Source organism: Tupaia chinensis, unplaced genomic scaffold (genome assembly GCF_000334495.1).
Source record: "Tupaia chinensis unplaced genomic scaffold, TupChi_1.0 Scaffold139767_1, whole genome shotgun sequence".
Taxonomy (NCBI): Eukaryota; Metazoa; Chordata; class Mammalia; order Scandentia; family Tupaiidae; genus Tupaia; species Tupaia belangeri.
Window position 1 is genome coordinate 1,289,514 of NW_006199647.1, and position 14,698 is coordinate 1,304,211.

The window sequence follows — 14,698 nt, forward strand, 5'->3', positions numbered from 1 at the left end:
CGGCAGCGCCGGGGCAGGGAGCTGCCGAGTAGCCGTGGTCGTTATGACACACGTTCGACCTTTCGAGGAAGCCGTGGTCGTTATGACACACGTTCGACCTTTCGAGGAACCGGTCACGCAGCTGAGGCCCAGCCCGGGGGCAGAGCTGGCCGCAAACTGACCTGGGTGAGGCAGGACACGGGCTGGCCTTGGCCAGGGTCCCCGGTCAGCCTGAAGTCACACTGCACGTGTGCCCAAAACCCTGCTGATGTGGAGGGCCAGGACAGGAACCACAGGGACTGGACCTGGGTGGGGATGCTTTCTTTCTTTCTCTCTCTCTGTCTCTTGAGCACACATCCGGGCTCTATCATGAATAAGATAAATAAAAAGTGGGTAATTAAGTTGCAGATGATAAATTAAAATGAAGTGAATTTTTTTTTTTAAGAATTATTTTATTGAGGGACCAGCAGTTAGCATAATGGCTACGTCGCTAGACTCCCATGTAGTCAACCGCAGTTTGAGTCCCAGACCCGGTGGCTTAAACTCATGCTGGGCGCATGTGCATGCGTGCCCAAGGTCCAGAGAGGAGAATGGAGGAGAAGGAATTGCGGCGTGGCCATCCCTCCGGGAGATGATTTCTTGCTTTCTGTTTCTGTCTCTCTTAGTCTTTCTGGCTAGCTCACGTGCCCTATAGAAAAAACCTCCCTCCCCCCCCCCCCCAAAAAAAAAATTATTTTTTTTTTATTTTTTTCTGAATTTTCTTTCTCTCTCTCTTTCTCTCTTCTTTTCTTCTTCTTTTTCTTTCTTCTTTCTCTCCTCCTTCCTTTTTTTAAAATTTGACCAGAGAGGGACGGAATGAGAGAGAAAGTGAGAAAGCAAGCCACCAGGTCCGGGACTTGAACCACGGTCAGCCATGTGAGAGTTCAGTGCCCTTAACCACCACACCACCAGCTGGCTCCTGAAGTGAAACTTTTATAAGCCAAAGACAAACATTCTGCCATCCTTTAAATGTATACATACTTGTGTATATACACATGCCTGTATGTGCTTCTCCTGGTTCCTCTTTAGGCACAGTCTGTCTGCAATGTCCCTTTTCGGTGAGCACATCGTCTACACAGCATGGAGAGAGGAGACAGTTTGGGTAGCCGACAAGCACAGCGGGCAGGATCTGGTTAGAATGCGCCTCGGCCCTTCCCGGGCACCGCCTGGCGAGCTTGAGGTGGTGCACCCGCTGCTGCAGCCCGAGGGGCGTGGCACCCCTGGCTCCGGTGAGTCCCGCTTGCTCCTGTTGCTCACTTAGGGGTGGGGGGCACCTTTTCTTCAATTCTCTTCAGTTCCTGGTTGAAACAGACCCCAGTAACAAGACAGCGACAGGAGTGAGGCGGAAAGTATTCACGTCCCTCCTACATGCGCGGGAGGCACCCAGGGGCCCGCCCCACCTGCCACAGACGCAGCTGCTGGGATGGCTGAACACAGGAGGGGAGGAGGGCACGCGCGGTGGGTGAGTGGGACCGGGCAGGCCACCTGCTGTCCCCTACGCCCTCAGTCGGGAACCAACGGTGACCTGACTTCATCTGGATCCTTAAAACACCAGCTAGAAACTTAATTTAACTTCTGTCATGACTATGCCTTCGATGAAATAACGAGGAACAGCAAAAATGAATCCCAGAGACGACGGCCTCATTCAGAGGTTACACGTCGTCCATCACTCATTCCTCGAACCCACGTACTCCAGTTCTCAGCAAGAGCTGTGGGACCAGCTCTCGTGGGCTGTTGCACATCCAGTGGCGGCAACCTGGTGGCCGCACTGTCACTAGATGGGAGCTCAGATATGATGGCTGCCAGGAATCCCCACGGGGAAGTGTGTCCCCTGTCCTCAGACACGCCTCCGTCCCAGGGGTGCGGCTCTCAGCACAATGACCACCGGCTCCTGCGGATGAGGACGTACGAGTGTCCCTCACCACAGCTGTTTCCACGGTCCTATGAGAGCTAGGGTTCCAGAGCATTCTCCTGTGGGTGCCTCAGGGCGACTCTGGCAGGTGTTCGCTCCTTCCCGGGGGAGTGGGAGGCCCACGCAGCTCGGTAACTGACCAGCAGTCTCTCCGGTCACCGCCCTTCACCATAAACATTCTCTCCTCCTGGCCTTTTGCTTCGACTCAGCGTCTTTGGCAGGGAGTTCAGTAGGAAAACTGGAAGCGTGAACTGTAGAAAACATGCCCAGCGATTCACTAAAGAGCACGTTCAGTGTGGCACACAGTGGAATCGGGCCAGAAACTCCTGACAGTGAGGGACACAGACCCAGGGCTGGAGGCCAGCTGGCTTTGGAGATCAGCTGTTATTGACCAGGGGTGACCTTCACGTCACTTCAAGTGCAGAGCATGTCTGAGTCCAAGAGCACTGTGACTCTGGCCACACGAATTAGGTTTAAGTTGTCTTAGTACCTTAGAGAGCAGGGTCCTTTACCGGGCCCACGGCCTCTCGATCGTGTGTCACGTGAAAACACGCAGCTGTCCCCAGGGAGGCGGTTCGTAATTGTCAGGCTCTCTGCGGGCTGATTCCAGGGTCCCCAGAGGCCAGTCAGTTCCTCCTGGATATGGTGTCCACGCTGGCAACTCCCTGGTGGGGCTGGGGGGGTGGACAGCCACCCGGCAATGTGCGTGTACTAAAGTTTGTCCTACAGCAGACCAGGAGTATGACAGGTCACACGGGAGCAGGTGTCTCGTAAAGCCACCCAAGCCCAGGGAGACCTCAGGACCTCGTCCCGTGCGGCCTCGGTGCTGTGGATCGCGGTGTTTCTGCCGCGCAGCGTGGGTGGCCGAGGGGCAGTTGTTTTAGCTGCTGCGAGGCCGTCAGTCTGTGTACGCTTGATTCTTACGGGCTCTGGTGGGTGGGGACACCACGGAGTCGGATCCTTGCGGGTGACTCTTTGCTGTGACTGGGAACCTCACTAGCACAGCGTGGCCGTCCTTGGGTTCCTTGCTCACGTATGTTTCACGAGGGGCTCGAGCAGCCATGATCGAGACCCTGCTAATGGAAAAGATTCTATGCAAATGAACCGAAAATACAACTGAGTTTTCATAGGAATATCGTAAACCCCAGTCCTACCTGTGCGTACACGTATAGAGATACATGCACAAGTGCACACACACGCACACACGCACACACACAGTGCTGCGAGAAGGTCTGAGGCCGGGTGGGGAGCCCTGCCAGACCCGTCTCCTCATCCGCAGAGTGGAGGCTAACCTTTCTGCCGCCCAGCGGAAGGTGGTCGTGAGCACTTGGTGACCGTGGAGTTGCCTTAGAGGTGTCACTCCCATCTCACCGCGGTGAGCGGAGTGCCAGGGTGCGAATATTTGTCCAAGGACAGCAGAAGTGGCGTGCTTGAATGGGAGCGACGAGAGGCGTGGTGGAGGAGCAGGTCGTGCCCAGAATTTGAGGTAGAGAGCAAAGGTGTGGCCAGTGGGCGGCAGGATGGTGACCCAGCGTGCTGCTCCCGGCCTGGCTGGGGGAGAGCCGCAGACTGTGTGGCTGTGCTGAAGCCGGTGAGTGCGTGGCACTGGCCGCCGTCCCCGAGGGCACTGCTGGTGGTGAGCACCGTGCCCACGACGGGGAGCTCTGAGCGGCCGCACAGGGAGGGCAGCCGTGGCGGGGCCGGGACGGTGCTCGCTGAGGTCGGCGCAGCACTCCGGACGCGGGTTTGGCCTAGTTTGAAGCTGGAGAACAGCAGGTGAAGCAGATTATGCAAAGGCATCACCTCCATCCCCGTGTTCCGGCTTCCCGTGGTGACCTTTGGAAGTGGCGTGTCTGAGTCAGGCCGCACGGCAGCACATGCGCGTGGCAGGGAGCCTTGCTGCCGCCCCTGTGCCGTCCCAGAGGAGCGAGGTGCCCTGGGGAGAAGGGTTGTTAGACCCTCAGCACCAGCGGCCGCGGGGACAGCACCCGGCTAGCACAGCCTGACAATCCGAGTTCCGTCCGAGGACAGCTGGAAATGACAGGGACACCCAGGAAGGGAGTCGGCGAGGGGGGACCCAATCCCAGGTTTCATGCCCATTCCCGGGGGTCCTGTCCACCTCCGTCATAAAGGAGGCAGACGCTGGCCAGGGTGCCGAGGACTGTCGGGTGAGTGGGGTGTCTTCAGAAGCTTGCCAGTCAGTGAAGAAGAGGTGCACGCATGGGGGCCGTCACGGGAGTGGTGGTGCTGGAAGGGCACGCACAGCCCTGGAGGGGTCTCAGGGGCAGTGAGCAGTGCCGGCTCCAGAACAGAACATCCCTGCGCCGAGGGGTGACCTACGCGCCTCAGTAGTCAGGTTGCCCCTCCCCATACTGAACCCGGAACTAAGGCTGGAGAGTCTTCGGGGTAACGCCGGAGGGATTTGCCACAGCGTTTAATTCGGCTTAGCTCAGAGCCATAGAGCTTTCTTTCTGAGGCAGGATCTCAGAGCCCGTCTCCTCCAGCGCTTGCATCCTGGGTCAGGAAGCGGGATCAAGATAAAGCGATTTCTGGGAAAGGCAGGCCAGGGCAGGACTCGGTTTTCCTGACTCTTCCTCGGTGGCCACTTATCCCACCGGGGCAGGAAGGCCTGTCTGAGGCTCTCAGAGGAAGCACAGCCTCTCGGGTGTTCTTACTCCAAGAAAGTGTAGCTTCTTGGAAACCGTCCTGGGCTTTTGTGGTGTGCATTTGTAAATTTTATAAAAATTAAAGTTAAAAATATTACATATCCCTTTTTCTGGGAATTCATTGCTCAGACGCTCTGCTCCACAGGCAGCAGCCACTGGGGGGCACGGGTTTGATTTCTGGTCAGACCTCAGCCCGCCGTTGGTGACTCTGGAGGCCAGGCGGGAGGAGCGGGGCCCCAGGCTGAACCGGCAAGGGCAACACCGGACGTCTGCGGACGTCTGAGAAGGGCCGAGCATATGGCTGTGGAGTGCCCAGAATCCCAGCTGGGAGGCTGAGGCAGGAGGTCGGGGGAGGGGGACAGGACCCAGTTTAAAAACCCACTACTCTCTTCCTCTTTCCTGCCCTCTCTCTCATAAAAAGAAGGGATAAAAAGAAATCCATCTCCAATAAATTTCAAATTTCTGATTTCAGCCATTTACTGTTAAACTTGGGCCATTTTATTTTGAATTTTGCTTAGTGAAATGTTAACAGTTTAAGTGAAGAGTGTAAAAATGTGGAAAATAACATGACTATCTACACTTGGCCTAAAACCAAAGCGAAGAAACAAGATACAAGAAAGAGCATTTTAATTATTATTATCATTCTTTTTTAGAGAGAGATTTTTGCTATAGGGCGCATGCACTCACCATAGAGACAGAGAGAGACGAGAGATAGAAAGCAAGAAATCATCTCCCAGAGGGCTGGCCACACCGCAGAATCTTCTCCATTCTCATCTCAGGATCTTGGGCATGCACACACACGCTCCCAGCATGAGTTTTAAGCCACCAGGTCTGGAACTCGAACTGCGGTCTACTACATGTGAGTCCAGCGAGGTGACCAGTATGCCATCGGCTGGTCCCTAGAAGCAGCATTTTTAGACTCAACATCCAAATGGCCCTTCAAAGTCCATCAGTGGGTGTGGGCAGTGAAACGGCAGTCGTTTGGGAGCTGGTAAGACCAAGCTGCCGTTAGGTCGTGTCGGCGGACCGGACCGGCCGGAGACGACGCGCTGGCTGAGAGTGTTACTTGTGACAGATGAAGGTGGAGGGATTCCTCTGCACGTCAGGCAGTGTTTGCACGGGCCTCCCAGAGAGGGATGCTGGCTGTTTCGCAAGACACGTGGGCCAGCTCCCCGTGCACAGTGCTTAGCCACCTGCGATGCCGGCCCCGGACCAGCGCTTCCCTAAGGCACCGGGGCCCTCCGGGTTCTGTCCCGCAGGTTCCTGGGCCTTGCACTGACTTACCAGCCGGGAACTCCACGGGAGCACGGCCCACACGAGGGATGCTCTCGAGGGGGCAAGAATTTGTTTCTACTGAGTCTTGCTTTGTTGTCAGCGGACAACGACTAACGAAGGTTTAGGGGAGGCCTGGATTTGATCTGAGCTCCTGCTCCAAGCCCTACAGACCAAACCAAAACGGATTCCCTCAGGCTGCGGTTCCAAGTCACCAAGCCTAGACCAAGTGGTTAGTCTGGCCTTCCTAGACAGCCACGGGCTTCCAGTGCACCCTCTGGTGACCCCTGGCTGATGTTAGGGGGAGAGGTCTTCTTTTTAAAATTTTATTTAACCTTATTTATCTATTTATTTCAATTTGACAAGAGAGGGACAGAAGGAGCAAGAGAGAGAAAGCAGGACAGCAAGCTGCCAGGTCCAGGACTCGAACCATGGTGGGCCATGCTGGAATCCAGAGCCCTGAACCACTTGCCACACTTAAGAGCCACAAAGGCCTCATGCCCTGCCAAAGCATGGCCCTTCCCTTTCAGAGCCGAAGCTTTGCGAGCCGGGTGGCGGTGGCGGAGGTGGCAGCGCGTGCACGCAGCAGCCGGGGACGCGGGAGGGCGCCTGTGCCGAGGGGTTCGCATGGAGCCAGGGCCGGCGCGCCTGCGAAGGTAACCCCTGGAGAAGTGGTCACTCCCTCCGCTGTGCGGGGCCTGTGTAGTACCCGCAGGGCCCTCCCCTGTCCCGGTGCGCGGCCGCCTGACGCAGGGGCTCTCCAACCAGGACCCGGACCGGCCTCCCCCACGGGGGTAACCAGCGCAGGGTCGGCCCAGGCGTCCAGGCTGGAGGTGGTCAGGGCCTGTGACTCGAGCCTGTCCCCATGAAGACTGGAGAGGGGTGGCTCCCTGGGGCCCCGGGAAGGGCTTGCTCCGGAGAGGCCTGGTCTCACGGGTGACCACTGGGAACCCCTGCATGGTCAGCAAAACGCAGGTGCTGGGAGGCCGTTTGCCCGGGCTGAGGGGTGGACCAGGCCTGTGCACCGTGCATCTCTCTCCCTCTCTTCCTCTCTCCCTCTCTCTGCCCCTCCCCCCTCCTCTCTCCCCCTCTCTTTCCCCACCCTCTCCCTCTTTCCCATCTCCCCCACGAGCTCTATCATGAATAAAGGGGGAACCCAAGCCTAGGGAACTGAAGCTGCGGCTCTCGGGGCTCCCCTCTGGCTGACGGCCGTTGGCGAGCTGCGAGAGTCGTCCTTTCTCCTGAAGGCACGGGGAGGGTTGGCATGGAGGATCCGGGGTGTGCGCACATCTGGGCATGAGCGGGGAGTCCTGGGGTAGACGCAGCCCCACGGGTGCTGACGGTGCCCTCTGCCCTGGGCCCCGGGCGGAGCCACGCGTGGAGACACAGTTGCCCGGCCAGGACCACAGGAGCCCACGGCGGAAAGGCTCTGTCCTGGGCCTGTCAGGAGCTGTCCAGAGTCCCTGACTCACCTGGCGGCCCACTTCTTTTCAAGGGGCATAGCACACCTTTTTCTCTGGGATAGATAGATTTAAGCTTACTGACTTCTTCCGTGAGTGTGAGCGAGTGAGAGAGAGACAGACACACAGAGCACCCCGGCAGGTCCCCGACTCCGTCCACCCCGGCCTTTGCCGGGGCCCTGATCTGGGCGGGCTGGGCCAGGAGCACCCCAGGTCTGACTTGAACTTTTCCGCGGGTGCGGGGTTTGCCTCTGCACCGGTTCCAAGGGGAACTGGGCTGTGTCCAGCCCTCCCGGAGGGGAGCCAGCCCCTCCCTCAGGCTCAGGGTGTAAGCAGCAGGAGACTCTCCTTGCCCACCTCCCGCCAGCGCAGGTTGTGTTGGGAGCTGAGACTCCGTGTGCTGCCCTCCTCTGCAGACGTGGACGAGTGTGTGCTGCGGACCCACGGCTGCACGCTGGGCTGTGAGAACACCCCCGGGGCCTACTACTGCACCTGCCCCGCGGGCTTCGCCCTGCTCCCCGACCGCCGGCGCTGCCACCGTGAGTCCTCGCCGCGCTGCCGCCTGGTTCTCGGTGGCCTGCCTTTGTAGGCACCTACACGTTGGTTCCGAAATCTCTTTCTTTGCTTTATTACTTTTATTTTTCTTTATTTTTAAAGTGTATTTCATAAGCTCTCATTTACCTTTAGTATTTGAACATCTGCGGGTTACGTTGTGATTTTTCAAGGCAAGCGGTGTGAGATCAGGCCACGTTGCCACGTCTGTGAGCTCCAGAGGGCACCTTCGGCGTCCGTTCTGTCCTCCTGGGGTGTTTAGGGGTATAGATGTGTGACCCTTGCTCACTGATGGTTCTAAGCCTGGGGTAGTCCTTACTCGGCAGCTTGCGTCAGACTTACCTTGGAGCCCCCTTTTTGTTTGTTTGTTTGTTTATTTATTTATAAGGTGCTCCAGGGCCCATGTGTGCCAAGCACGACACCCATACGCACCCACTGGTTCTTAGAACTTTTCTAACTTCCATGGCACAGAGCAGAAGCCTTTTGTGTACCGGGAATGCGTTCCGCAGTGGCATTGGCAGGGATTAACTGCCCCAAGTGTTGCTCGATTATTTCTCATCTGTTCATTGGCTGATCCTCCCGCACCTGCGGATTTAAAGTAACACCTCCCCCAGGGCGTCCTGTACGAAGCAGTCCTTTCCAACACGAGGTTTCTGCCTTTTATGTTACCCTTCCTCTACTCCTGCACCGATTCCTCACTGTTTTAACTATTGTACATTCATCTTGCTATTTTTTTTTTTATTTCCAGGAGGCCCAAACACTTGCCAGAGAGAGACAGAGAGAGCAGAAGAGGGAGAGAGCACCCCACTGGGGCGTGGTCACGCGGCAATCCTTTCTCTTCTGTTTCTCAGTCCTGTGGGTATTTCAGGCATACACAGATGGCCGGAATGGTTTTCAAGCTGCCAGGGCTGAGATTTGAACTGCAGTTGGCCATGTGGGGTCCTGGTCCCTTAGCTATTAGGCCATGGGGCCAGCCCGCATGCTTTTTCATATTTCTTAACAGCCTGTCATTACCTCCCACACCTAACACACTCACGCAATTTCCTGGTTTTTCTTACACATGCAATTTGTTTTCCAGATGAAGTTGAGTGGCATTGGGTTGAGTTCCATTTAAAATATTTTGCAATTTTGGGACCAGCAGAGGGTGTAACAGCTACGTCACTGGACTCCCATGTAGTCAACTGTGGTTCAAGTCCTGGACCCTGCAGCTTAAAACTCATGCTGGGCATGCGTGTGTGCGTGCCCAAAATTCCTAGAAGAGAATGGAGGAGAAGGGATTGCGGTGTGGCCAAACCCCGGGGGGTGATTTCTTGCTTTCTGTCTCTGTCTCTCTGGCGAGCACATGGACCCTACAGCAAAAATCCCTCAAAAAAATAATAAAATTAAAAAATATTTTGCAATTTTGATGACTAATACATTTTAAAATTGGATTTGAAACAAAAGACATTCAGAGGAAACTAGTCATTTTCCAAAATCAGAGATCTTTTAAAATTCTTTTAGATTTGAAGTTTTTGTTTTTAATGTCTTTATCAAAGCATTTCATCAATGTTCGCTCTTTCATTAACATACACTTTTATAAGGTGCTCCAGGGCCCATGTGTGCCAAGCACGACACCCATACGCACCCACTGGTTCTTAGAACTTTTCTAACTTCCATGGCACAGAGCAGAAGCCTTTTGTGTACCGGGAATGCGTTCCGCAGTGGCATTGGCAGGGATTAACTGCCCCAAGTGTTGCTCGATTATTTCTCATCTGTTCATTGGCTGATCCTCCCGCACCTGCGGATTTAAAGTAACACCTCCCCCAGGGCGTCCTGTACGAAGCAGTCCTTTCCAACACGAGGTTTCTGCCTTTTATGTTACCCTTCCTCTACTCCTGCACCGATTCCTCACTGTTTTAACTATTGTACATTCATCTTGCTATTTTTTTTTTTATTTCCAGGAGGCCCAAACACTTGCCAGAGAGAGACAGAGAGAGCAGAAGAGGGAGAGAGCACCCCACTGGGGCGTGGTCACGCGGCAATCCTTTCTCTTCTGTTTCTCAGTCCTGTGGGTATTTCAGGCATACACAGATGGCCGGAATGGTTTTCAAGCTGCCAGGGCTGAGATTTGAACTGCAGTTGGCCATGTGGGGTCCTGGTCCCTTAGCTATTAGGCCATGGGGCCAGCCCGCATGCTTTTTCATATTTCTTAACAGCCTGTCATTACCTCCCACACCTAACACACTCACGCAATTTCCTGGTTTTTCTTACACATGCAATTTGTTTTCCAGATGAAGTTGAGTGGCATTGGGTTGAGTTCCATTTAAAATATTTTGCAATTTTGGGACCAGCAGAGGGTGTAACAGCTACGTCACTGGACTCCCATGTAGTCAACTGTGGTTCAAGTCCTGGACCCTGCAGCTTAAAACTCATGCTGGGCATGCGTGTGTGCGTGCCCAAAATTCCTAGAAGAGAATGGAGGAGAAGGGATTGCGGTGTGGCCAAACCCCGGGGGGTGATTTCTTGCTTTCTGTCTCTGTCTCTCTGGCGAGCACATGGACCCTACAGCAAAAATCCCTCAAAAAAATAATAAAATTAAAAAATATTTTGCAATTTTGATGACTAATACATTTTAAAATTGGATTTGAAACAAAAGACATTCAGAGGAAACTAGTCATTTTCCAAAATCAGAGATCTTTTAAAATTCTTTTAGATTTGAAGTTTTTGTTTTTAATGTCTTTATCAAAGCATTTCATCAATGTTCGCTCTTTCATTAACATACACTTTTCAGAACAGCATTTTTATTCACGGTGATTGTAGAAACGTCCAGAAATGAGATTTAACTCTAACCTCGACCTTGGTCTTCATTGGCTAGAATTAGTTCCCTGTCCACGCAACGTGACCGAGTGTAGCTACGGCTGTGTTCTGACGTCAGGCGGGCCCACGTGCTTCTGTCCTGAAGGCTCAGTGCTCGAGGCCGACGGGAAGACGTGCAGTGGTGAGCTTGCTTACCTCTTCTTCGTTGAAAATACACATTTCCTGAGCGAGACCTGAACACCGATTTTCAAGCCAGGAGAGAATAGAGTTCCCAATACTCACATTGAAAGATATTTAAGCAACAAAGTGAATATACGTTCAAACTGAGGGCTTAGAAAGCTTTCTGCAGATAGCACCGAGCAGTGACCGGCGGGGCACTGGGGCTCCACGGCCCTGAGGGGCGCCGTTACTGGCCTTGTGGCCTGGGACTCGCCCTCGTCCTCCCCAGTCTCTGCCCCCTCCACGTAAGGATGGAGCCTCCTGGGTTAGACAGCCAGGCCCACACGGGCCTCTCAGGTCCTCACCAGGACTTGAGCACGTAGGAGGCCAGATGGCACTAAAAGTTAGCAGGGCAGCTGTGTGGGCTTTTTGGTTCTTTAATAGAGAAGATGAAAGAGGCTCCCACTGTGAGAAAGGGGACCCTGTCACTCAGGAGAGTCCGGCCAGCTGCCAAAGCCAGCTGCGTCTGTACCCAGCCAGGTGCCGGTGCACTCGCTCTGGACTGGGGTAGGACCCGGGTGGGACCGGGGGCCAGGCTGCTGGAATGTTCAGGAAGTTGGGTTCTGGGACAGGAGGGCCGTGGAGTATTTGCTCCTAACCTCCGAGAGACGGCCCTGACTGTGGTCGGTCATGTGACCAGCCATGGAAGGGGTTGCAGCCATCAGCATGTGCTGGACCCGCCCCCTGCCATGACACCGGCCCCGTCTGAGTGGCTCGCGTCCTGACCCGGCGATGTCTTTGGCAGGCTGTTCAATGGCGGGTGCAGCCAGCTCTGCCTCCCTCTTGGCCTCGCGTCCTGGGAATGCCGGTGCCTTCCTGGGTATGCCCTCCGGCCGGACAACAAAAGCTGCACAGCTCCAGGTGAGCACTGCCTCGAGGGAGCGCCTGAGGACGGGTCCTTGAGAACCTGGCATTTAGAGGGAAGGCAGAGGGTCGGACTGCTCCGGCTTCTGGGTGCCAAGTCTCATTTCGAATGTATCCAACGTCAACATACGCCGTCTTGCTTTTGAAGAATCTCTCTCTTTTTTTTCAACTGCTAGACGAGGCATGCACTCACCAGAGAGAGATACAGAGAGAGAGAGAAAGCCCCCGGGGCGTGGCCTTGCCACAGTCCCTTCTCCGTTTTTCCGTCTTCTCAGGACTTGGGACACGCACGGGTGCCGGCATGTTTCCAGCCGGGTGGACCTCACTCGTGGCCACCCGTGTGGGATCCGCCTCTTCCCCACCAGGCTACACGGTCGGCCCCGGAGAATATCTCTGCGTCAGTTACCATTCAGCAGAGATGTGCCACGATACTGGGTCTGGCATTTTTGGTGTGTGAGAAGCTCAGGACCAAAATAATCCTCACACGCTCCATGGATAACGAGTCATATGTGCCACTCGGTCTGCTGTCCCCTTGTGCTGGCTGTCACACTCATACTCCTGTCCCCGTGTCAGCATTCACGAAGACGCCGCACCTTCAGCTGTGGTGGCGTCTGCTGGTGTCGGGCAGTGGTTGGGACCCCTCAGTTTACGCTGGAGCGGTTTCCTCTCTCCCGAAGCTTCCCTCTGCAGTGATCGGGCACCTCAGGATCTCCTGTGCGCTGTGCCCGAGGCCTGAGCCACGGCCTCCCCGGCCTCAGCAGCACCTTACTCTGGTCCTCACAGCAACCAGAGGGCCAGCTGGGGGTGGCGTATTCGGACATGGCTGTGCACAGTCCACTCGTCTTAAGGGCCCAGGCCGTGTGACTCGGGCTTGCAGCCCCCGCCTGGCCCAGGGAGCTGCGTTCCTGCCAGCCCTTTGTATGTGATTGGTGCTTTCAAAGCAGACAAAGGGAAGAGACACTTACAAGATGAAAGAACGTAGAGTTCTCTGTTGAAAAAACTTCTGTAATTTTTGCTGTATATTAAAAAAAATAGAAAGAAATGATAATAATTTTAAAATTAAAAAAAAGCAGACACCCTGAGAGCAGAGAATGCAGCTCTGAGTTCCGGCCAGGCATCAGCTCCTGGAAGAGAAGGTGGCTCGGGGTCCTCACCTCCCCAGGCTGCTGGGAGGCTCAGAGATGGGCTGCGGGAGTGGAGGGAAGGCGGAGCCGCCCCTGGGTTCCACCCTGCGCTGGTGCAGCCCTGTCCCCTCTGCTCACCAGGACCGCCGCCGTTCCTGCTGTTCGCCAGCTCCCAGGAGATCCGGCACATGCGTTTCGATGGGACAGACTACGGAACCCTGCTTAGCCAGCCCGCGGGGACCGTGCTGGCCCTCGATTACGACCCTGTGGAAAACAAGGTGAGGTCCTGTTGACCAGCGCGGGTGTGCTCCCAGACAGAGCCCAGAGGATTAGGTGCAGGGCGGGTTAAATATAGACAGGGAGCCCCGCGTGAAGGGCTGTCAGGGTTGTCCTGCCGCCACAACCCAACCTGGCTCTTGCTGTGTTCGGTCCTCCATCCCGGGGCCTGCACTTCGGTTTCCTCCTGGCAGAGGGTGCAGGGAGCCCTGCTCGATGCCCTGATGAAAGCAGCTCCCTGATAGCGTTTCCATTGTTTGCTGTTGGTGGGAGAAGTCGGGGTCGGGACGTAGAAAGGAGCGGGTCACAGATTCACTGACTCTGTCACTGACAAGGGACTTCCTGACCTATTATGCCGGCAAATCAGAAAGCAGAAGTCATGTGGCTCACGCGGTGACGGCAGCCAGCGTCCACAAGGTTGTGTGTAAAATGACCCCTCTGCGCCATGCCTTGTGTCTGACTTAGAGCCTGTGCGGTAACGGCCGCCCGCCTGCTCCGTTGCTAGATCGGATCGTGCTTGCAATGATGCACGTCATGACTCTGAGGCTGCGCGCCCAGTAACGGTCAGTACTCACGCACTGCCGGATGCTGCGTCCGTCCCTAGAATTTTATAAACTCTGTGCTCTTGTGTTTCCTGCTCTGAGAGTCTGGCCAGAAGTGAAAGAATGAAGCCAGCCGATTGTGTTTAATGATGTGGAATGACAAGCAAACAGAACTATTGCATAAGTAAAAGTTAGACACTAGCAAGCAGCCCTTTCTTCTTTTCCCTAAACTGAATTTACATGGCTCCAGAGAACAATGACATTAACAGAAAAGAAAATGAATTTTAAAAATCAGTTCAAGATTATTTACTTATTGCAAAACATTTTTTCTCCTGCACAGTCAGTATTTTTATAAAGAATTATTTACTTGATTGTATTTGTTATTGTTAATATATTCTTTTAATTTGACCAGAGAGAGGCAGAGAGAGAGGGGAAGTGAGAAAGCAAGCCACCAGAGCCAGGACTCAACTCAAAGCATGGTTGGCTGTGGGATTCCAACACCTTAACCAGCGCCACCTGCTGGCTGCTAGTCAGGGTTTTACGAACAGGAGACCTAGGATGAGCTTTAAGGGATGTGCGTTTCATTTCTGCTTCACGTTCTTACTTTCTTGTTACTCAAGCGGCGGTCTGTAACCAGCTGCACCCACGTTACCTGAAGCTTATTAGAAATGCAGACTCTCAGCCCCACCCCTGGCCGCTGGCCCAGAATCCACATTTTAGCAAGATCTGGGGAGACCTGTGTGCCCTGCAGGGATGGGGGACACAGCAGAGCGGGGGTGGAGGGTGAGGGTGGTTATCTAGTCCAACCGGAGGAGACTACAGCTGAGAAAAGCGGGTTAATCGAGGTGGTCCCGGCAGTCAGCCGTAGGTGGGAGAGCTGGAGTGAGACCAGGTCCCGCTGCGGTGAGCGGGGGACTGTAACCCGCCACGGGACACGCATTCCGCCACAGCCCTTGCTGCATTGCAAACCGGGCTCTGAACCGAGGAGAGGCGGGTC

General features: G+C 54.9%; 1 protein-coding gene across 1 annotated transcript in view; it reads left to right on the forward strand.

Annotated features, from left to right (window-relative positions):
* EGF (epidermal growth factor) overlaps nt 1-14,698 on the forward strand; it is a 59,336-nt gene that overhangs the window by 14,065 nt on the left and 30,573 nt on the right. Inside the window, exons 6-13 of the mRNA XM_027765827.1 lie at nt 18-126; nt 1,048-1,247; nt 6,399-6,524; nt 7,745-7,867; nt 10,735-10,861; nt 11,641-11,756; nt 13,025-13,174; nt 13,665-13,716. Coding sequence (XP_027621628.1) covers nt 18-126; nt 1,048-1,247; nt 6,399-6,524; nt 7,745-7,867; nt 10,735-10,861; nt 11,641-11,756; nt 13,025-13,174; nt 13,665-13,716 — 1,003 coding nt within the window. The remainder of the gene's footprint in view (nt 1-17; nt 127-1,047; nt 1,248-6,398; nt 6,525-7,744; nt 7,868-10,734; nt 10,862-11,640; nt 11,757-13,024; nt 13,175-13,664; nt 13,717-14,698) is intronic.